The sequence below is a fragment of the Colletotrichum scovillei genome (assembly GCF_011075155.1).
Source record: "Colletotrichum scovillei strain TJNH1 chromosome Unknown Contig00001, whole genome shotgun sequence".
NCBI classification, from domain to species: Eukaryota; Fungi; Ascomycota; class Sordariomycetes; order Glomerellales; family Glomerellaceae; genus Colletotrichum; species Colletotrichum scovillei.
This window is the reverse complement of record NW_023336259.1, coordinates 299,637-321,179: the sequence shown is the minus strand read 5'-3', so window position 1 is coordinate 321,179 and position 21,543 is coordinate 299,637. Positions and strand designations below refer to the sequence as shown.

Here is a 21,543-nt window from a genome sequence, read left to right as displayed (position 1 = left end):
GAGCAATGCCAACGTCGATGTATTCGCATGCTGCTAGGAAACGGCACAGCAGGTCTTGAGGAAGGTAGTCAGCGAGTGATGGATAGGGGGCATTTGGGCATGTTCAAGACACCTCACCTTGAGATGAGTCAACAGTACCTCACACAAGAACACATCTATCGTTGCTTTTACAAACTATTATCTTTGTATTTTATAATCAATTCACCCGTTCATGTGATTTGTTTAAGAAGACGCTACGAGGAATGCTCGTACTCGACAGACATTGCCTATCTGTGAGAATCCTTCACCTCTCATCTGATTCAGCCACAACTAGGCACCCCGCCACAGCTCATAGTTTATGTAGCCCGCGCTATCAACAGCAGACATTACTGGTCAAGAGGGGAAGGGAAATGCGCAACGACAAATCAAATTCCAAGAAGAAGATCTATGCAGCCTATGACTTTCGCAAGTAAAGTGAGTATCGGGGGCTTAAGACTTCAAGGCAGCAAGGTACACAGCACAGAGGATATCGCGCAGAGCCAATCAGCTGTGCGAGATTCACCCCGCACTAGGCACTTGCATCCGATCGCAGGCATCCACGCTTGAACAGTCTTCGTCTCAATTCGTGAATCTACAAGGCAGATGTCGAGGCATTTTTCTAGGAAACATTGTTGAGGATTGAAGACACGTCTGTTGTAGGCCGTATTTTCCGAAACAAAGCAGCCTGGTGTGTTTTGGTTTGACGGGAACAAGTGCTTACATACCTCAAGTCTGTCCACCTGAGGCCAATCCGTACTCCGCCGCATTGTTAGTCACCAACTTAAGAGGCGAAGCCTGACGCTTGCGCCTTGACGTCTTTGCTAGGTAGTCGCATTTCTGTCCTTTTGTAAATATCTGCTGAAGTGTCTTTTGGAGGGAAGAGGTGGTCCTTGTGTCTTTTATTGCTTCCTGAGACTCCAAGTAGTTGGCCGACCCAGTATCAAGCAGCCATTGCCGTTCGACAAACAGCACCAACAACAGCAAATCACCACAACAACCATAAGGCATCAACACCCACCGATATCAAACACCACAACCAAACTACCTAAAGCGTCACAAAGGTCTACTATCAAAGAACACAATTTCACCTATCGAGTACAAAAATCCGACACAATGCCAATCTCAAACCTCATCCCCGCGGCCCTCAAGCCCAAACCCGCCAAACGCGCCGCTCCTAAACCCCAGCAAACATCCTACACGTCCAACGAAGTCCCCATCCCTTCCGACTTCCTCTCCGTGCCCCTCCCGGCCTCCGCGCCCGCCGTAACCCTCCAAAAACTAGACTGGTCCAAGACCGCCCTCCCCGAAAACGGGCCCTTGTATGCCGTCGTCCTAGACAACGTCCTCACGCCGGACGAATGCGCCCAGCTCCTCCGCATGGCCGAGGCCTCTGCCACAGACCGCGGCCCGGACCCGGACAAGGACGAGCCGTGGCGGCCGGCGATGGTTAACATGGGTCCCGGGTGGGAGATACTGGAGCCCGAGTACCGGAATAGCGATCGGATTATCTGGGACCAGCAGGAGGTTGTCGATCGGTTGTGGGGCCGATGTAGGCTTGCGCCGGGGTTGGAAGCTCAGTTGGCTGGGTTGGAGGGGGTGAGGAGGCCGGAGAAGGGGTTTGAGACGAGGTGGGTGTTTAAGAGGTTTAACAAGCGGATGAGGTTTTTGAAGTATCAAAAGGGGCAGTTTTTTAGACGTGAGTTATCCCCTTCTCCTCCACCTTTGGCAAGGTATCGCACCTTGCTGACTTTGATGATGTACTAGCGCACTGCGATGGGCCGTATGGCGAAGAAGCGGAGGATGGAACTGTGTTTCGGACGCATTATACCGTTCATCTATACCTCAATGACTCTGTCGCTGAGGCGGGTAAGGATAACGGTGCCGATTTGGTTGGCGGCGCGACGTCGTTCTTGTCCGGGGATGAGAAGAGGAAGGTTGATGTTGATCCCAAGGCGGGGCGGGTACTCATCTTCCAGCATAGCCGGCTTTATCACTCTGGTGATGATGTCGTCGAGGGTACAAAGTATACGATGAGGACGGATATTTTATATGAGTTGATCAAGGCGAAGATTGAGGATGAGACAGAGGGAGGTGAGACTGCGGCGGCTTGAGAGTCGTCATCTTCTCTGTATGCTCGAGGGAATTCAAAGGCAACTATGGGACTTTGAGCTGGACTTGTCTCGAGGAGTGATGTACAAGTAGTTAGCAATACTAATGGCGTTATTTTTTTTTTACATATCCAACCCAGGGTGGACAAGACAGATGATTTATATCGGGGGTTTCACGGGGTTCATCAGGTACCTACGCATGGGTCTCTATGTCTCAAGTCACAGCCATTGGCCGCACCAGACCTCGGGGACCTATTGAAAAGTGATAAATCCATCAATCGACGTGTTGCCGTCTTCAATAATGCAAAAATGACGGAATTTTCAAAAGAAATGCCTCGTGGCGGAATCGAACCGCCGATCTTCTCATGTCACTAGGTACTAGTGAGACGCTATACCACTTAGCCAACAAGGCTTGTTATTGGTTGAAGATCAACGGTCTGTGCTGTGTCATAGAGCGCGCAGTACTCGCGCGCGAATCTCCGAAGTGCCTCCTGCGTGTTTATGGTAGAAGGCAGGTTTATTGATCGTCTTCTTCCCCAGTCTTGACACCAAGAGCCTTGCTGCCTCCGAAATTGCAGACAGCGCGAACGATCTCGACCACATCTCGGATACAGACGATGACTTGTAGGAGCACCCTCTGTACAAGAGATAGGGCCCAGATTTACGTTCGCAGGGAACGATTTGAGTCGTCTCTCGTTCCAGTTATTGTCTCCGTGGGGAGCTTTAGCAAGGGTCTCTGGGGACGGCAGACTGCTGCCGATTCGTGGTGGAGTGCGGAGGGGCGGTGCAGACTCGGCTCTGGTCGACCCAAATTAGAGATTTGACGTTGTCAAGAGGCCCGTGTCGTTCTTCATCACTTGGATGCCACACTTGACAGGACGTCCAAGACTCCAAGACTTTTTGATCCACGGGAGGGCGCATAGTAGCTCAGTCTTGGCGACTGGGAGATCTCGAGTTGATTGGGATAGACAGGTTCAGCCCTACTGGGCGTTCATCGAAGCTGGTTCAGCTTGGTGCCTTGGCAAAGAAATGTTCCATGCCGATTGTAATTTGTTCAAAGACCAGGTTATTCAAGGCACAACCTGTTGCTGAAGAGGGATCAGCTTGATGAGGTGAAGTCAGTCAGCCAGGGGAGGTAGCCAGCCCAGCCCCTTTTCGCCTGCAAAAGCATCGGACGTTTGTTAGCGGCAGCAAAGCCACGCTGTCGGTGCGCGCAGATGACGGCTTCATTGCCCGTGTGCTTGCCGCCGTCCGAGGTTTGTACGTAGTAGGCATGCAGGGCAGCAAGAGAAACATATCTCAGATGGAAATTGAGCATTCTAGAAGCGTGCATGGACCGAAGCATGAGTCGTCAGCCAGCTTGCAATGAGCAAACTTTTTCCGTACGTTAAATATTGACCAAGAGGACCCCCCAGGTCTAAATCGCTGGCAGGAAGGGCATATTGGATGGTCCCAGCGCAGTATTCTGCAATTTCTCGCCAAGGGAATGCCCAGGCGCGTAGATCGCGGCAGGGCGGCCATTTGGACATGGGCGACACGAGGGGGGCGGTGCTGTGCAGCAAGGGAGCTAGCAGAGCCAAGGACCCAAAGACCCGATGAGAGGACGATCTGGCTGACGAAAAGCTTGTTCTCTGGATTGAATGGCTTGGCGGCTGGATGATGTTTTAGTGGTGGTTTGTGTTATTGAGAAGGATTGGTTGTGATGGTTCGTCGGATGGGAGATGGGAACTCGAGGGGCGACGCCATTGAGTTGTAAGCGCTGCAGCATGCAAGAGTGAGAGAAATCGAATAGAGCACAGTTTGGCTGGGAGTCGGGACCCGACGGCAATGACGGAGACAGCAGCAACTCAAAAAAGGCACTCTATTTCCATCCGCCTATGACCTCCTCAGGACCAGGCGAGGCCCGCAATTCATCATTCAGAAAAAGGGGGGCCAAAACAGGGAAGGCCGCGCACTCCACCACTACACAGCCAAGTTGATTGGTTAGAGAGGAGATCATGTGACTTCACTCGTGACCTTGAATCAGGGGTTTTCCCCCTTGGGCTTGTTGTCCTGCCATGGAGGGAAGTTGGCGGCGCGCCACTGCTCCCTCTCGCAGCGCCATCTATTTCGCTGCAAGTACCGGTACTTGTCAAGCATCGTATGGATACGAGGAAGAACCGAAAAGAGCAGATTCGCCTGTCCTCAATTTGTGCCACAATGCCTCAAACAATATCCAAAAGACATACATAGGGAGTCAAGGAGTTTCAATGAACAATCAACCCACTCAAGGGCCAAGACATATAGATTCGGCCTTGACGCCATACGCTACCTTTTGCGAGGTCTGGCGTACGGATACCCCCAGTCTCTTGGCATTCGGGCCCTGTCCCTGGATCGCCAAGACCACGGGACAAGACGCTGGAAAACTTGGAATTTGCTTGTTTTCCACGCTGGCGACTTGGCGCGCCTGGGCACTGCACGAATTACCGTCGCGGAAGCACAGGAACTTGACGCTACGAATCCTGCGGTGTCGCTGTCGGATGCACTGGCATACGAGTAGATAGAGCGTACCTTATGGACGACGTACGAATACACAACACCTGATGGACGTCACATTGCCGGCGCAGCCACCGGCCAACGCTCGACGATCGGTGAACGAGGAAAGGCGTTGGTCATTGTTTTCCAATTCCGCATTCCTGCGACAGCGAGAACCTGAGTTGGCGCTGTCCATTTACTCCCGCTGCCCTGCCTCGTAGGCTCGTACTGACTCCCCAGGCATGCAGATAAATGTGAATGTACCGCAACTTGACGCGACCCTTGCCTACCACCGAATAACTGCCCGCCCTCCATGTCCCCGGTACAGCCACCATCCCGGCATCCTCTTTCCATTTCTCGCACTTGCACCCGCCCGGCGTCCCAGCTACCTGACTTTTGAGTACCTAGTCACCTAGTGCCAGTGTACACCACACCACACCACACCCCTTCGCTGTCACTCCTTCTTTCCCCGGCTCTCCCTCCTCGTCTTCCTTCTCCCTCCAACGTCCCTGTTCATCTCCTTTCCTTACTCCTCCAACCTTCGTTTTGCCTGTTTACAGAAACCAACAACACCGACAACTTCCAGCAGCGATTTTCGACAGCTGGCACTTCCACGACTCTTCGCCCATTCTTCTCGTTCGACCTATTTCGAAATACTCGCATGATACGACCCTAGTCCGATCGCGCCGCACCGAAGGGAATTGACTTTCCTTCTCAATTTCCCGTCCCGTTTCTCCCCTCTCAACCAGTCGCTCGCTTCAAATCAACGCAAACGTCACTCGACGATAACCACCATGAAATTCTCTTCCGTCGCCCGCGCTGCGACAGCGCTCCTCGTCTCGAGCGGTTTCGCCAGCGCTGCATACTCCATCGCTTCTGACGGTACATTCATCCCTCAACTCGAGCCTTCGACAGGCCCCGGCCTATCGCCTTACTAACGCCGTGCCCAGATGACATCAAGGCCACCACAAAAGGACTCGCCTACGACCTCATGAGCTTCTACGATGGCAACTTGACCGGCCACACGCCCGGTATTTTGCCTGGTCCTCCGCCAGCGGGTGATTACTACTGGTGGGAAGCTGGTGCCATGTGGGGAACTATGATCGACTACTGGCACTTGACTGGCGATTCGACCTACAACGACGTTGTCATGCAGGCCATGCTTCACCAGGTCGGACCCGACCGCGACTACATGCCTCCTAATTACACTGCCTCGCTGGGTAACGACGACCAAGGTTTCTGGGGCATGTCTGCCATGACTGCCGCCGAGGACGGTTTCCCTAACCCACCCGAGGATGAGGCGCAATGGCTGGCTCTCGCCCAAGCTGTCTTCAACACCATGGCCAGTCCCGACAGACACGATAACACGTGCGGAGGCGGTCTCCGCTGGCAAATTCCTCTCTCTAACAACGGTTACAACTACAAGAACAGTAATGCCGACGCTCACGCCCTCCAACGAACCTGATACTGATTGCTTATAGGTATCGCAAACGGTTGTTTCTTCAACATTGGTGCCAGACTAGCCCGGTACACCAGGAACCAAACGTATGCCGATTGGGCTGAGAAGACCTGGGACTGGATGACATCCGTTGGTTTTATCGATGCCGACTACAACATTTACGATGGTGGTCACGTTGAGCAGAATTGTACCGATATCAACAAAGCCCAGTTCTCTTACAACAACGGCGTTTTCATCCTCGGCGCTGCCATGATGTACAACTACGTAAGTGGCTTCTGCTCATGCATCTATATGAGCTTGATATTAACTTCAACCCAGACGGATGGCGCCGCCGCGTGGAAGACACGCTTGGACGGTCTTATCGAAGGAACTTTGAAAATTTTCTTCCCCAACAACATTGCATTCGAGATTGCTTGCGAGGAGCACAACACCTGCACAACCGATATGCTGAGTTTCAAGGGCTATGTCGCTCGATGGATGTCGGTCACGACGCAGATTGCACCCTACACTGCCGACAAAATTCTCCCAGTTCTCAAGACGTCGGCAGACGCGGCTATCAAGCAGTGCACAGGGCAGGACAACCAACGAACGTGTGGCTTCAAATGGAGCTCCGGCGTGTACGACGGCACCAAGGGAGCCGGTCAACAGATGAACGTGCTCGGCGCCGTATCATCTCTGCTCATCGGCAATGTCAAGGCACCAGTAACAAACACCACTGGTGGTATCTCCAAGGGAGACCCCAACGCCGGTAGTCACTCGGACAATCTACTCGGCACAGAAACGCCAGTCACAACGGCAGATAAGGCCGGCGCGGGCATCCTGACCTTCTTGGTTCTGGGATGTGCGGCCGGTACGTTTGGCTGGATGAGTTTCGGAGCGTAAAGGGGTTGATGAGCGCAACATAACGACTTGAATTTTCTGCGTCATTTTCTTGAAATGTAGCAGCACTACGGTCCTGCTCGCGAGTCATACTCGCAATAGGGATATACCGGCGTCGAGGCCAAGGACGGCCTGGGATTGTATTTACTTGGCGTTGACGATTGTACATTTGTCCTAATTCGAACATTGGGCACTGCGGTTGTTGGATTTGGTTCCATTCTTCACACTCCCCCTCGCGGTAGTAATGGGCACTGGATAGCTCACAATGGTGAGGGGTCACTATAGTCTATAATGTAGCTATACTACGACACACATAGGTTCCTAGAATAGACTCTCATGTCAAAATGAACCATGATTGAATGTCGCGCACGCCGTGTCTAATTTTTTCTTGTCCAGAGCAGGCCAGCCGTCTTGGGCATATGCTGAAACTGACCGCATAGAAGTCCACCAGCGCCATGACGCCATCTCGTCCGAAGTTGGGGCTCTCGCTGGGCTCAGGCGCTGGACCTGTCATCTGCACACCCGAAGTTTGGGTGCTGGCGACCTGCTGCTTCGCACGGCCGAGCATATCGGACGGTCGTTCTGCCTCTCTGACCAGACGTTACAGTCTATGTCATCTCGAAAGCTGTCGTCTTATCCTGTAGCGGCAGCCGTTTCAGCAAAGGTAGCCATGAGCCATGGCATAACGGTCGCCTAGACGTTCGAGAAGGATTTTTGGGAACAATGCCAAGTCCCCTTGATCGTTCTGGCCGACGTTTCTCCGGTTCGTCAATTTTCTGGTGTTTGACAGTTTTTGGGTGTTTGAAGTTTCTCCGCTGTGATGGATCTAGCCAATCACAGGGCGGGAGAGACTCATGGACGATCCCTCTCTCAGGTCAATCAATCTCACACCCCCACCAATCAATCGTTCACTCATTACTCTCCCTCATCCAACCTCTCAGTGAAACTCACAGGACTATTGTTGACAGCGTTTCTCAATTTAGCTCATTCCGGCCTTTTCTTCTCACATTGATTGGGCATCCATTTCTTCCCTTCACTAAGAGTCTCATTTGACCCGTCATAATCCCTGCCACCGAAAAACAACCGGGAGTTCAGTCAGCATGCCGATCCCGGACTTTGCCAACGAGGCAATCTTCCCAATCTTTGAGGGCCTCCCCATCGAGGAACCCGGCGCCGCCGATCCACCATCCTACGCCGCATCCTCGGAGCCGCCCTCCTACGCGCCGGCCCCCTCCGACCCGCCATCCTACACGGACTCCCAATCCGGCTCCGGCTCCGCCAAGTCATCCGCCTCATCATCGTCGACAGCAGTCACCAGATCATCACCGTCCTCCCACGACGCCCGGGAAGAATGGTTCCTCATAGCGCAGGTAAAGCAAAACATGACCATCACGAAACCGACGCTCGTGGTCGTCGACCGCCAGCAGACAGAGTTCGCCGTCACATTCGAGGACCGCGGGATCGATTTGCGGCCCGTGAAGGGCGGGTGGACGATTGTGGTTCCGCGCGGGGTGAGGACGGCGCCCAAGGGCGGGAAGAGGGGGTTTGTTCGGGTGCCGGAGGGGAAGGGGACGGGGGTGAAGTATATCCCCGGCGGGCTGGAGCAGATTGGGGAGTTGGGGGCGCGGGTGAGGGACGATGGCGGGCGGTGGTTGAGGGAGTGTGCTGGGTGTGGGAAGGGGGCTGGGGAGGGCGAGACGTTGAAGAGTTGTACTGCTTGTGTTGTTGCGAAGTATTGTGGCAAGGTGAGTTTTTGTTCTTTTGAGTGTTGTGACCTCATCTCTTGCTTGTGGATTGGACGTGATGGTGTGTTGCGGATGTGCTGACGATGATTGATGATATAGGATTGCCAGAAGGAGGATTGGAAGAAGCACAAGGGGGATTGTAAGGTTCTCAAGGGCATGGCGAATGCGTGGGGGATATGATACTGTTAGATGAGAGGAGTTTCAGGCATGATTAAGGAACTAAAGAAGATGCTCTATGTCTGGACGGTGTAGATCTGTGACTAAAGAAGTGGTAGTGGACAAGTTCTAGTCTCTTGCATTGATGATAGAAATCACTGTGGAGGGCCCTGGGTAGGTATTAGAGCTAACAATTACTATTGAGCGACCTGAGACAAAGTAGGATGTCAATCAGACAGATCATTGAAGCAATAATCCAGTGGTGAATATCCGATATACTATAAGGGAGTGTAAGGTAAAGCATGGCTGACACCCTTTTCTACAAAGCAATCCTAAGTCGAATCCTCTCCAACAAGCATCAACATGTAAAAAGAACGTACAAGAACGTCAAATGAGCGACGAAGAATCGAATACATTTCTCTCCTGCTCCGTCATACCCACACCCACCCTCATTCCGAGAAGATAGCAGCTCAGAAGTAAGCAATCCGAGCACCAGAAACCTGCGTATTCCACGAAACATAATCGTTATCATTAACACCGACAAGCTCTAACCCCTCCACGGTACCAGGCGCCTTGCAATCCGTCGGCGCGGTCAAGTACGCCCCGTACGTGGCATCCCACGTGGCATACCCGCCCGCAACAACAGACAACCGCCCGATATTCACGTTCCTCTGGTTCCCGGGTCCTCCCGCGCCCCAGCCGGGCGAGCCGCCGGCGGGCGCGGGCTTCAGGGAGGTGAAGACGTCGAGCTTGCGGCTGCCTGAGACGCTGGAGGTGGCGGCGTCGAGGTAGAAGTAGAACTGGCACTTCTTGCCGGCGGCGGCGGGCGGGTAGGTGAAGGTTAGGAGGGCGGTGAGGTCGTTGCCCGCGTTGGAGGTTGACTTGGAGACGACGGCCGTGCCGTAGGTTGGGGTGATGGCGCCGGTTCGGGTGTTGTAGGTGAAGGTTGAGGAGGGGGTGAAGTAGGTTGATGCTTGGCGGGTTTCCAGGGGAGATGCGAGGGCGGAGGTTACGGTGAGGAGGAGGGCGAGGACGGTCTTGGGGAACATTTCGATGGAGGTTTGGTGATGGTTGGTGAGTGTTGGTTGTGGGATGGGATTTGAGGGTAGCTGGATGTAGGTGGTATTTTGTGAGCTGGGGATGGTGGTGATTAGGATAGATGGGCGTTTGAAAGATGGAAGACTCTTATTGTATTTATAACTTCATTCTACACGACGAAGCCCTCAAGGTAACTCTTCATCTTGAGACTTACTGCAACCGATGGGAATCAGGCAAAACCAGAGGTATCGTGGCTCTCCCCAGCTCTTCGAAATTTCACATAACGCGGTCAAGGGCCTCGAGTCGGGTGTCCTCACAAGATGGCGCCTCACGACTTTCTCACCGACATCTCGTAAACTGACACAGCCCGAATTGGCTTCCAACGTCTCAGCCTTCGGGTGAGGTCCCCGCCAGCCCTACAGCCGACTCTTTTAACCCCTCGTCTCATAGCAATAGGCTACATGAACCCAGTAGCCATGTAAGCTTAATTTGAGAAGCGGTATACAAGCATCGGCCGATAAGATTCAGGCCCTAAAGAGGCCTACATCATCACGCGATGATGTTTAAAAAGTCTCCGCAAGGCGTTCTACTTTGTTTGTTGGAGTTGGGGTATGACGAGCGTTGTGTGGAGGAGGCTCAGCTCTGGGAGCTGAAACTCTCGAGACCAATCAGCGCTGTTGAAGTGAGAAAAGAGGCGTCCTATCAGAGTATCGTGGGCTTTGCATCGTGGTGGCTTGATGGCTTACTTGGAGGTGGTGGCACGGCTCGATTTCGGTTTGGCTGAGCTTGCATCGGCATGACCTAAGAGATTCAACCTTGGCCCTGGGGAATTGGGGAAACTTCGTATCCAGATGTTTTCTTTGAGACAACGGTCCACGATGGAGGGTCATCGGATTGGGTTGGTGGGAAAGACAAGACTCACGGTCTCAGATGAAGCTATTTTGAGGAGTAAGCTTCGGAGGAATGCGAAAGTGCAACTTTCGAAGCCGGCTGCCTCGCGATACTTGCGCGTGCGGTCCGAGATGGCATCTAAGAGGCTATGTAAAAGGCAAGTCGAAGAATCTAGGCAGAGGAGTATCTCAATTCAAGATTTGGTCCGCCATAGTTTTCAGATCGCTGCGAAGATAAAATAACAGCGGAAAGGGGTGTCTGCGCATTGTTCCCAGAAACAATGATGCCAGTGAGCCCCTGAATTCCGTTGGACTTTGCTGTCCAGGTCGGAAATTTAGAATAGATGGTACTCAGGCCATGGTTAGCTGTGCTACTTTGCCATTCGGCTGAGCACTCCCTTACAGCCCGTGGAGCGACGCTTCCAAAGCCAGAGGCATCCCTGATGTGAAGTTTGCCGTCCCCAAAGCCAGGTGCGACTCCAAGGGACTGACAGACTACTTCATCTCTTTGTGTCATTTTTGGGCATTTCCGACATCGAGGGATGTTTTTTTGTAGCTACTGTCAACACTCAAAGACACCAAACATGCAATGCGACATGCGATGGAGATCCTGATCGACCAGAAAACCAGAATAAAGCTACGTCGTGGCGCCGGCAAATGTTGTCTTGACTTCTTGATCTCTTCGATACATCGCACCGAGTGACCCTAGGCCACTCGTTTCTGGGCCATCCGCCATTAACACCATGTTAGCCCTCACTTTATACATCTGTGCCATTGTCCTCAATTGCATGCTCGCTGCAGCTGATGCCTCCATGTCGATTATAATCGATCCTACGCGCGCTTCTCAACTAGAGAAGGATCACTGGAACAATCTCCTACCTCCATCACCGACCAGCCACGTCTCCGAACGTTTGACAGATGAAACCCATAGAGATCCCCTCGGAGCATCTGAAGACAAGCGGGAGGAACAACCTTGCGTCTCCGTTCATCTCTGTACCGAAAAGGATTGGAATGGTGACTGCTGGTGGGCCTGTTTCCGAGATGGCCTGGAGACGTACCCGAACTGGGACTGGGGTGGCAAAGTCAAGTCCGCTCGCCCAGGTGAAGGCGCGACATGCAAGTTCTTCTTGTGAGTTTCCGAGCTTCTTTAGTTTCCCTCTCTTACGAGTGTGAGTTCATGCTGATGTTGCTTCAAGTGGCCCGGATTGTAGCATGCGAACGAAGAGGCAAGATATGAAATGGCCGGGGGGCAACTTTGAGGGCTCGGGTGACTTTGGTATTGGGTGCTTTTATTGCATGATGGAGGGATCAAAGAAGTCATACTCTAATTCAAGTTGATCCATACTACCTTGGTACTTTAGGTGTCGCACCCAGCCTCGACACGGCATGGTATCTATACATAAACCTCCGGCGCAGATCCGCCTTTGAGTAATAGAAATAACAAGCGACATGAGGGCTCAGATGAAGTCTTTTGAAATCACAAGGAACTTGATTTTCATCCCCGAATAAACGTTTGAACATATCCTAGTCTGCTATCTCAAAAGAAACTACGAGCAAACGATTACCCCGAGGACCCCTCATCTCTGGTCTTCAACTTCTTCTGCTGCTCCTCGTGTCTCGCCCTGATGGCATTGCCATCCCTCTGCAAGATATCATAGTCGTCATCCATTTGGTCTATGCCGCGCAAGTAAGTGTGTGCAAGTCAGCCATCCAATGTCCCAATTGATTAGAAGCAACAACATAAAAGGCAACCTACCACGGACGTCGATGTTGAACTTTGCAATTCTCACAGAGATCTCGGAATCATTCAAGTCTGCGACTTTGGCAGTAGACTCTGTGAAAAAGGGCTCTCCGTCGGCGAGAAGAAGAACTCTGCGATCCGGCCATATATCCGTTCTGTTACGTGATTCAACGAGCACCAACTGGGTGGTGTCTTTGTCCGGGTACTCTACATTCCGGAAGCCGCGATCGTCGTCTTTGAAGTCTCGGTAGCCTCGGGGGTTGTCCTCAAAGTCATAAGTCAAGCACAGAACCGCATCGTGTCTGAGCGGTTTGTCGGGTGAAGGCTCTTTTGCAATGGTGCTCCTGGTGTTGGGCCGCAGAACTTCTCGGACTCTCCATACGAAGTGTTTCGAGGTCGTGATACAGGGTACGAAAATTCCCGCCGAAGTTCTGAGGACGGAGAGATACCAGGCGGTTTGCGAATCGCGCCCGGAACGGATAGTGACCCTAGAGCCATCGACTAATTGCGATCGCCCTTGACTCCCATGGCAACATATCCCAGCTCCCACCACTGGAGCTATGGTCCAAAGACCATCTTGATCTTTCCATGAAGGGTCGTATGGTTCGACTCGCGGCCCCTGATATCTTACGATATAACCCAGATGAGTTGATGTTCCGAAACCACATGCATGATCCGGGACGGAAACTTACTTCTGTGGCATAACCCTCTGCTCACTCGCAGATCGAGTTCCAAACTCAATGAGATTGTTGATGTCATGACGAAGGTAGTGTGTTTTGTCCGCATTCGTGCTCTTCGTCTTGAACCGGAATTGCGCAATGATTTTTGCTGACTTTGGAATGTCAATGAACTTCGAGACAGTAAGTTGAGATGCTTTAGTGAACAATTCGACGACGTCTTGGAGCTCATGATCTCCACTATCTTGGAATGAGTCGAGGATCAACTTCATCTCTTGTCTCTATCAAAAGGTTAGGCAAGAATCAGATCACAATTTCACCAACTGTAGACAGTATTCTTACCCCGATAACTCTCCAATTGTTGTAATCTCCAACTGTTGCGCACCATTGTTGTGGACTGTGAAAACGTCAGATCACACACGGAGTTTTGAAGCTAAGGGCTCGTACCTAGAAGCCAAGATGGTGTTCCCACCAACAGCTTCGAACACCACGCTGTCATCGCTATCTTTATAGCTGCGAACAATGCTCTGATCGGCACCTGATGCGATTTCTTTCTTTGAATCCGCCCCAATAATGACTTCCACAGGCTGTAACTACTCGTCAGTTTTCACTGTACTTGATAGAGGTGTAAAGCCGTTTCAGATAGTATGCATACAGAGGAGACAGACATCCCGATGGCGTGCTTAAAGGAACACCGGCTCTTTTCTTCTTCCTGGGATTCGTTGCCAACCAGAGCTTTTGTCGAAAGCAACATTCCCCCGAGAACGACCTCGTGGCAGAAAAATTGTCCTATAAAGTTTCAACAATTTCATCTTGTATGAGGCGAGAGCTGTATCACGAGACAATCACGTACCAAACTTTTCGTAAAACTTTCGAACGTCTGTCTCGTCCGCTTCCTCTCCTAGCTTCTTGATCTTTTCAATGCCATCTATGAATGCTTTGGTCGGAACGAGCTCATCCGCGTTGAGGAACAAAGTAACTCGAGGAAGCTAGGCGGTTATAAGCGATGTGAAGTCAAGTAACTTAGTTCTGGTAGCGCGCTGCCTACCTTGTATATACCGATCATGCTCTTGACGGACCTGTTGCTCCCTGATGACTGCTCACCCTGGGAGTCGAAGGACTTCCCGCTAGCCACGTTGATACCGATTCCTGAGTAACCAAGAGCGATTTTGTTATCCATAGAAGACTTGTCAAAGCTATTACGAACAAGAGAGTGCTTGATCCCGCTCTCAGTAGTGACGACATCAATTTTTGAACCGTCCGTGACCCCGTAGTTGGGAATGGCGATCTCAACCTCTGCAGTGGAGACTGTGCTATCTGGGCTGTAGTCAAGATTCAAACCTGACTTGAGACGGAATGCTATACAACTATCAGTAGAAGCTCGTATTGTCAAGCATCAACAACGAACCTGGTTTTGGTGCCATTTTGATCTCAGTGCTGACCGGATCAATATACCAGCCGTGCATGACTTGGCAGTTCTTCATGACGAGTTCCCACTGCAACTCATCGAGTGACGACGGTGAGATACTGGGACTTGAAGGTTAGGCATTCATTTTGAATCAAAGTTGATGTAAAACGCGTTTGAACAGATCACTCTAACCTGGAGGTCTGTGGCGAAACTGTGTCAGTTAATCATTTAAGATCCAGATCCATGGTGTCGTACCTCGGCCTTTTGAACTGTTTTATTGTCACCCAAAGCTGTCAAAACTGTCTTTGGCTGATCTTCATCGAAACAAGATGAAGCGTCTTTAAACCTGAGGTTGATCGATGGAACGCTACTTTCATACGGACATGTCTCATCCTTGATTTATTGGTTCAGTTTGAATGTTCAAATGGTAAAATTGGAAGGACTCAAACTTACAAGCATTTTGATGTAGTCGTCGAATCTGGTTTTATCATGGAGAGGGGTTTCATCCGGCAGGCAAAAGTGATGTTTATCTTTTAGTTGTGACCTTCATGTCGTGATGTTAGCGGAAATACAGAGCGAGTCAAGAACATAGTAGACTTGCATTGCGCTGATTCCGTCTCTTAGGTCCGAGAGTGTTTGAGAGCCTAGTTCCTGGCTATCAATGATATGGCCGTCTGCACGTGCATCTTCTGGAGGCGACTTCATCACTCTCAGAGCTTGAATCGCCTGCGACTTATCATTCTTGATTTGGACGATCCTGATGATAAATTCTCCAGTCTTGTAGATGTCCTGTACTGTCTGCGCGTTGTGATCCTTCTTCAGACCGTAGTAAATTCTCACATCCGATTCGGGAGTTTTCGTAAGCTTCGATACCTGCTCCACGTACTCCGAAAGAGTAAGGTCATAGTCGAGGAGTATAGCCGACGGAGAACTCCATATGTCAAACTCCTTGGCCAGACCAATTGCAATCATCCCCTCTTTGATCTTAGCCATGGTGACACCGTGCATCCCAACGTTGGCGTTGGCGTTGAAGCCGCATTTCTTCAACAGGACGGCGAACCCGATGGTTCCCCCAGGACTTCCCGTCACTGGAAAAGACGTGGCATCAGCCTTCGCCCCAGAAGATGACGTAGGTGTTGCTTTGTCTATGCGTTGAAATGTCAAAATCGTGTCCGAGTCAGACGGGCTTTTTGTAGCACCGTTGAAAGTTTTGGCGCCGGGTGTCGACGGGGGACTGTTGTAAGCACTTTCCATGATAAGTAAGTGTGGTGCAGAAGTTGAAAGAAGGCGGCTGGTCCATATGATAGAGCTCCAGGTCCGTGGTAACGTCGTAGTCTCTATTTTGTATCATGGGCGCAGTCATCGTCCTAGTCAAGTACGTCCACGCTCCAGGCTCCAGCAATGGGCACTCGCCATCGTTTCCATGGTCGCGTGCGTACCTGCCGGAACCACGAGTAACTCACACCGGAAACGGCCAGGATAGAATTCTGGCTTTCGTTTGTCTCACTACGGCTCAGCCGCATGGTGCGAGAGATGGGTTGGTTTCTTGGCGTATTCAGCCCGACTGGACGAATGCAGGCTGTCTTACCCCGGACTTTTGTCACCTATCAGCCAGGCTAGTCTGACGTGGAAAACACGCATCTGAAGCAGTGCAGAGGAAATTGCCGTGAGCATCTATATAATTCTGTCTCCGGGCTCAAGGCATGGATTAAGACTTCAGTTGCGAAAGCATTTCCGTTGATCTTCAATTCGCAACAAATCAACAATCCAACTATGGCAGTGGGACTTCCAACAAGCGCCAAAAGCCCTGTTCAGAACAGACTGCAGATTTTGCAGGCGCAGTACCCTCAATATCATGTCGTACTATGTGCTTCTGCTGGAGGATCTCTCAAGCTTCTGCCCGGAACGCGATGGGTTCGGAAGGGAGTTGAGCTAATTCAGTTCAGTAACCTTCTGGGCCTTACTTCAGGCACGCGTCATTTCGAGTACTACATTATCATTGAGGGAGCCTTTCAATACCGCAACAAGTACATGAAAGCAACCGAGTAAGTTCCAGAGTTCCCGTTGCCCGAGTCACCAACTCCGGCACTAGCTGACCATCAATAGTTATTGGGATTATGTTGGCTCTACAGGCAATTTTGACTTCGAGAAGCGGCAATGTGTCATGCAGCCCAAGTGAGCATAGTAATCTTGAGTCAAGGAGTGACTTTTCTCGATCTAACATGCCGACAGAACCGATTTCTGTGCCAAATCTTGGATGAAGCACCTCCCCGACGAGATGTGTGTAAAGGATTTGAGCTTGCCGGGCACTCGGTGTAGCAGTGCCTCAACCTATTGGATCAACGACGTCGCGAACCTTGACGTCGAGCCAGAAATCAGCAATAAGAAGCTGAGATCACAGTTAATGGGCATGCACAAGTGCCACAAAGACAGTATTCGCACTCAACTACAAAACGGCGTTCGACTGCTCGACCTACGATGTGACGGAGAACGCAGACTACGGCACGGCCCTCTGGTCCTTGAAAAGCAACTCGAAGACGTACTTGATGATGTCAGGGATTTCTTGAAACAGAATGATAATGAAACGGTCATGATCATGCTCAGTTTCTCATCCGCCTCCGCAACGTATGACGCCGACAAGCATTGGTCCGAGGGCTACAGCATCAATTACGACGATGTGCCGAAGAACTTCAACAGAGACTTCAAGAGAGATATGAAGAAAGAAAACCTCTTGTACACGGGCAAAGAATGGCCTCTTCTTGGCGATGTTCGCGGAAAGGCTGTCATCTTTCGTGGGTGGGACGTGGATTCTGAGGAAGACCGATGGGGTTTGGAATGCCGGTTGCCAGTTTGGGTGGCCGCGCGCAGTCCCACATCATCCATCAAGGCCGAGGATCTTGCCGCTCAGAGATGGGAAAGCCTGGCAGGAGACTTCAGCAGCCGAGACTCCCTTAAATCGATCGTGCTGGCAGCTTGTCTGCATCATGATCCGACAGACGAAACGGGTTGGGTTCCTCCATTACAGACGGCCCCTATCCTTCAGAATAAGGCGGTGGAACACCTCAAGAACTCTACGAGGAAGATGAAGCATCTGTGGGTGTATGGTGATGATATGAAGGAGAAGACAAACCTGGCCATTGCCAAGTTGAATTTCTGGGGTTCAGACGACGAGGGACCCAGTCGGCCACCGCCGCTGACAGTTCACTCGGCGCCTTCAAAATTGATCACCACTAAGTGATGGTGGGCACCGATATCATCATAGAGATAGCTTGGGGGAAGCATGGGATTAGCTGGTTAATTTGACTGCTTTGCTTATTGCCTACCAACAAATCCTGTGACTGTGTCAATGTCCATAGAGGCACGCGATAGGTTTCCGAGATTTTGTGCAGCTAGACGCAATGAGAGAGGAACAGCCAGTTCCTGCGGGAACGAGCACACTAACTCCCGGCAGTCGAGAAACGGCTTCTCCAGTGCGGGACCGGACCGATCCCGCCGCGGTGTACATGGCTAACTCGGGCGATAGCTGCTCTAAGACGCCGCGTGAGACAGTCATCTTGCATGGGCTTGGGGAATGCGGTGATAAATGCGGGTGAAAGCCGTTTGCAGTGTGGTCTAATCTTCCTGTGGCAGGGCTGAAGTAAGATGCATTCTTGTAGCACTAGGAGGCTTTTGGTGGCGTTGAACGACTTAATGAGACACGGCGCGATCTCTTTTCCAGGCAATTGGGGCCGAACTGAGTTGCAGATGACGCTTGGTTTGAACGCACATTTTTATTTCTTAGGCGTAGCCAGTCTCTCGAAGAACGATCAACAAATGCCTTGGCGTGCTTCGAACCAAGGCTTGAATCAGTGGAGATATGATCGACAAGCCAGCCAGCCTGCCGCTTTCATAATTGCTTGCTAACCGCGGGACCTCGCGGAAGTATGTAGTGAAATCAGATCTAGAACGAGTCGACAGATGTATCTCTATACCGAAAATATGTACCCCGCTGACGATCATTTGTTCGAGACCTCTGTCCAGCCATGCCCATCGCTTTGTCTACCTGACCACGGGATGCTGGGCTAAGTCCATTGAATCACTGGCTTGATGACCTTTTCAAGTTTGGTCAGCTTTCGAAGCATACGAAGAAATTGGACGGAAGCTATGCCAACTTACTTTTCCTGTAGCCATTTCTTGTATGGCATGGTTCAACTGTGATGCTGGGTAAAATCCAGCTAACTTGTCGATGGGGAATCTGCCTTCTTGGTGCATGGAGATCAATCTGGGAATGAACTCTGCAGGAACCGCATCTCCCTCAATTACGCCAACATATTTCTTGTTCCCAATCAGGAACTCTTGCGGGTCGAGCTTGATTGTGGCTCCTGGAGGTGGTACCCCAACTTGGATAGCTGTACCCAGGGGACCGATGCAAGCAATCATGTCTTCGATGACCTTCAAGATTCCAGTGCATTCTACAGCGAATGTTGGACCCCCGTTGCTTATTTTCTTGATCTCCTGGACTACATCGCTGCATTCCCTCGAGTTGATAGTGTGTGTGGCTCCGAGCTCCTTTGCAAGCACAAGGCGTTCGGGGACAATATCGACGGCAATGATCTGCCCGGTTTCGAGGTAGCGTGCCGCCATCAACGCCGCAAGACCCACACTTCCGAGTCCGAAAATGATAATGGAGTCTTCTTTGCCCGGCTTGACGACGTTCATGACCGTTCCGGCGCCGGTCTGGAGTCCGCATCCGAGTGGGGCATAGACGCCCATGTGCTCGACTGCCGAAGGTGGACACCGGACCACTGATTTCTCGTTGACGACGGACATTTTGCAGAATGAAGACTGCCCGAAGAATTGGCTCCGGACAGCACGGCCATCGGAAGCCAGCCGAGCTGGTGTGCTGCGGTCGCTTACTCGTACGGAATTGATGTTGATCATTGACGATTCTGGGCAGAGTGCTGAGTGACCGCTCGTACAGGTCTTGCATGATCCACAATGATTGAAGGAGAGGAGAACTGCGTCACCAATGGCTAGGTCTTTGATCTTGACGTCTCTTCCAATGTCGCGGACTACACCAGCTCCTTCGTGACCGAAAATAGCGGGAAATTCCACGAAGGGAAGACCGCCCTGTTGTGTTACTATATCGGTATGGCCTGTGATACTGTCAATGACTGATGCATGAGATGCTCTTAGGTTATCGTTGAATTTGACATACACACTCCACTGTATTTCATTTCAACAAGAACCTCATTTGGCCGAATCTCATCAAGAACGATTGGAACCAGCTCAAAGTCAGCGTTCAACTTATCCACCACATATGCTTCTGTCTCAATGTTCTTCAACCCAAGCAAACTCGTCTGCTGGATCAAAGAAGCTTTGTCTTCCACGTGCTCGACATGTTCAACATGCTCAGTCGAAGACTTCAGACCTTGAGTCATGCTTGGGGTCACCCCCAGCACAGGCGTTTGCTGAATAGTAGCCATCGTCTTTGGTGGATGAGGACAATAGAATGATGTAAAACTGAATGATGTCCTCAATCTTCGAGATATAAGACGGACTCGGTATTTAAGCACACTCCGAAAAGCGCCTGCGGCAATTCAACGCCCGCAAGTATGGGGATTGACATCTGCCGCATTCCCTACCCTCTCAAAACCTGATGCCGAACACACCTCGGACAGAGTTCAGCTTAGCAGCACCCCGCAGACCTGACCGGTTGGCCCGCGCAGCCATCTTGGCGGAACGGTTGTTGTAGTCGGGACTTATAGACAGGGCAATCCCCGACCAGGAGCCGCTTATCTTTCCAAATATCTAGCTCCATGCGGGGTATATTGGGGCTGGAATTAGTTGTGTGGGGTGCTGAGGAGTAGTAAAGTCAATGGATGTGGTTTCGCTGGCAGGGAAGATGAAACTTTGGAGATCATGGGATGAGACCCCACGCTTTTCTTTGAAGGCTGAGTGAGGCAGCGCAAAACCTTTCCAGAACGCGTATGGGTTAGGACGAACAGCAATCCCCTGTGTCTTCCCGGTCGGAAGTTGGGTTCGGGAGTGACACCAAGAGTGGGTTTTGGAAACCTGACTCGGTGACTTTGACACATGCTACCTCACTACTGCAATGATACTATAACAAATTGTCAGAAAGTTGACTTTTTGAAGACCAACTTGGTTGCCTAGTGCAAATTTACTTAGTTTCTAGGTCTAGGTAGTCGACTTAAAGCCTTAAGACCTAGCACTAGCAAGTTTTTGTAATTATATCTGATAATCGTGCTTTGATAGATGAGCACCTTCATCAGCAACAGAGTCGACTCCATCCCCCGCAATCTGAATTTGGTAAGCAGCGAGTGCTAGGAAGTCTCGTAATTTTCTGAGAGCCGCGCAACTTGAGCATTCCAATCCTTGCCTTATCTACACGTAGGCATCGCCTTAATCTCACTTCAATTGACACAGGAAGCCGATCTCAAGAACATCATTCTCTCACTGACTTCATGGAAACGGCGCACAATGGCCTCATATACATGTGATTTACACAGAGGGACGATTTCTCAAGAGGCTCTGGAGTAAGGTAGACGAATCTCAAGTGCAGAGTTGCGGACTACCGTAACTAACCTGGAAAGACTTGAGTTTTGACGTCTTGAATCACTCGTGGATGTTGTTGCTGAACCTCACACCGTGCAGCACATGCAAAAAAAACCCTGTGGTAACGAGCTGATGTCCATTCGACATGGAGGGGTGCTGGGTTGTTGCATACTGCATTGGCAACCGAGATCCGAGTAAGACAACATGCATCTATCGAGCGCTCTTCGCGTTGTTGACACTCAGTCATTCACCTGTTCAATTCGAAAAAGAAAAACCACGGAAAATGAGTTGTATAACCGAGCCGTAAAGGGTTTCGCCGGACCGTGCCGTGGCGGCACACGGAATTCGTTGCCCG

The 21,543-nt window shown here is 51.2% G+C and overlaps 7 protein-coding genes across 7 annotated transcripts; 4 read left to right on the top strand and 3 right to left on the bottom strand.

Moving 5' to 3' along the window:
* The first annotated feature begins 625 nt into the window (after window positions 1–625).
* HER10_EVM0010242 (oxidoreductase domain-containing protein) lies at window positions 626–2,238 on the top strand. Its single transcript, XM_035479708.1, has 2 exons — window positions 626–1,714; window positions 1,783–2,238. Exons 1-2 carry the CDS (start codon window positions 1,132–1,134, stop codon window positions 2,127–2,129), a joined length of 930 nt encoding a protein of 309 aa, XP_035338824.1. The 5' UTR covers window positions 626–1,131; the 3' UTR covers window positions 2,130–2,238.
* A 2,591-nt stretch (window positions 2,239–4,829) lies between these two features.
* Window positions 4,830–7,327, top strand: HER10_EVM0009407 (glycosyl hydrolase family 76). The gene is made up of 4 exons (XM_035478895.1): window positions 4,830–5,522; window positions 5,591–6,070; window positions 6,122–6,363; window positions 6,418–7,327. The coding sequence occupies exons 1-4, from the start codon at window positions 5,435–5,437 to the stop codon at window positions 6,979–6,981; spliced, it is 1,374 nt and encodes a 457-aa protein (XP_035338739.1). The 5' UTR covers window positions 4,830–5,434; the 3' UTR covers window positions 6,982–7,327.
* A 570-nt stretch (window positions 7,328–7,897) lies between these two features.
* On the top strand, window positions 7,898–9,106 carry HER10_EVM0002005 (uncharacterized protein). The gene is made up of 2 exons (XM_035471735.1): window positions 7,898–8,723; window positions 8,823–9,106. The coding sequence occupies exons 1-2, from the start codon at window positions 8,079–8,081 to the stop codon at window positions 8,901–8,903; spliced, it is 726 nt and encodes a 241-aa protein (XP_035338039.1). The 5' UTR covers window positions 7,898–8,078; the 3' UTR covers window positions 8,904–9,106.
* Window positions 9,107–9,349: 243 nt separating this feature from the next.
* On the bottom strand, window positions 9,350–9,928 carry HER10_EVM0011097 (uncharacterized protein; the record flags this gene model as incomplete). The annotated part of the gene is made up of 1 exon (XM_035480537.1): window positions 9,350–9,928. The coding sequence occupies one exon, from the start codon at window positions 9,926–9,928 to the stop codon at window positions 9,350–9,352; it is 579 nt and encodes a 192-aa protein (XP_035338893.1).
* Window positions 9,929–12,368: 2,440 nt separating this feature from the next.
* HER10_EVM0009421 (uncharacterized protein) lies at window positions 12,369–15,921 on the bottom strand (the record flags this gene model as incomplete). Its single annotated transcript, XM_035478909.1, has 13 exons — window positions 15,235–15,921; window positions 15,087–15,177; window positions 14,889–15,026; window positions 14,826–14,833; window positions 14,634–14,752; window positions 14,274–14,584; window positions 14,079–14,214; window positions 13,881–14,014; window positions 13,673–13,812; window positions 13,568–13,622; window positions 13,241–13,506; window positions 12,564–13,174; window positions 12,369–12,481 (listed from the first exon to the last, which is right to left on the bottom strand). The coding sequence occupies exons 1-13, from the start codon at window positions 15,885–15,887 to the stop codon at window positions 12,369–12,371; spliced, it is 2,775 nt and encodes a 924-aa protein (XP_035338741.1). The 5' UTR covers window positions 15,888–15,921.
* Window positions 15,922–16,357: 436 nt separating this feature from the next.
* HER10_EVM0010731 (uncharacterized protein) lies at window positions 16,358–17,925 on the top strand. Its single transcript, XM_035480182.1, has 3 exons — window positions 16,358–16,678; window positions 16,740–16,808; window positions 16,866–17,925. The coding sequence occupies exons 1-3, from the start codon at window positions 16,407–16,409 to the stop codon at window positions 17,869–17,871; spliced, it is 1,347 nt and encodes a 448-aa protein (XP_035338862.1). The 5' UTR covers window positions 16,358–16,406; the 3' UTR covers window positions 17,872–17,925.
* Window positions 17,926–18,694: 769 nt separating this feature from the next.
* On the bottom strand, window positions 18,695–20,099 carry HER10_EVM0003982 (AreB protein; the record flags this gene model as incomplete). Its single annotated transcript, XM_035473642.1, has 3 exons — window positions 19,831–20,099; window positions 18,789–19,768; window positions 18,695–18,724 (listed from the first exon to the last, which is right to left on the bottom strand). The coding sequence occupies exons 1-3, from the start codon at window positions 20,096–20,098 to the stop codon at window positions 18,695–18,697; spliced, it is 1,278 nt and encodes a 425-aa protein (XP_035338233.1). The 5' UTR covers window position 20,099.
* Window positions 20,100–21,543: the final 1,444 nt, after the last annotated feature.

Coding starts and splice junctions, on each gene's coding strand:
- HER10_EVM0010242 (XM_035479708.1), top strand. CDS start 1,132: ATGCCAATCTCAAACCTCATCCCCGCGGCCCTCAAGCCCAAACCCGCC. Junction 1,715..1,782: donor AAAGGGGCAGTTTTTTAGAC/GTGAGTTATCCC, acceptor ATGATGTACTAG/CGCACTGCGATGGGCCGTAT.
- HER10_EVM0009407 (XM_035478895.1), top strand. CDS start 5,435: ATGAAATTCTCTTCCGTCGCCCGCGCTGCGACAGCGCTCCTCGTCTCG. Junction 5,523..5,590: donor ATACTCCATCGCTTCTGACG/GTACATTCATCC, acceptor CGCCGTGCCCAG/ATGACATCAAGGCCACCACA. Junction 6,364..6,417: donor CTGCCATGATGTACAACTAC/GTAAGTGGCTTC, acceptor ACTTCAACCCAG/ACGGATGGCGCCGCCGCGTG.
- HER10_EVM0002005 (XM_035471735.1), top strand. CDS start 8,079: ATGCCGATCCCGGACTTTGCCAACGAGGCAATCTTCCCAATCTTTGAG. Junction 8,724..8,822: donor TTGCGAAGTATTGTGGCAAG/GTGAGTTTTTGT, acceptor TTGATGATATAG/GATTGCCAGAAGGAGGATTG.
- HER10_EVM0010731 (XM_035480182.1), top strand. CDS start 16,407: ATGGCAGTGGGACTTCCAACAAGCGCCAAAAGCCCTGTTCAGAACAGA. Junction 16,679..16,739: donor AAGTACATGAAAGCAACCGA/GTAAGTTCCAGA, acceptor GACCATCAATAG/TTATTGGGATTATGTTGGCT. Junction 16,809..16,865: donor CAATGTGTCATGCAGCCCAA/GTGAGCATAGTA, acceptor ACATGCCGACAG/AACCGATTTCTGTGCCAAAT.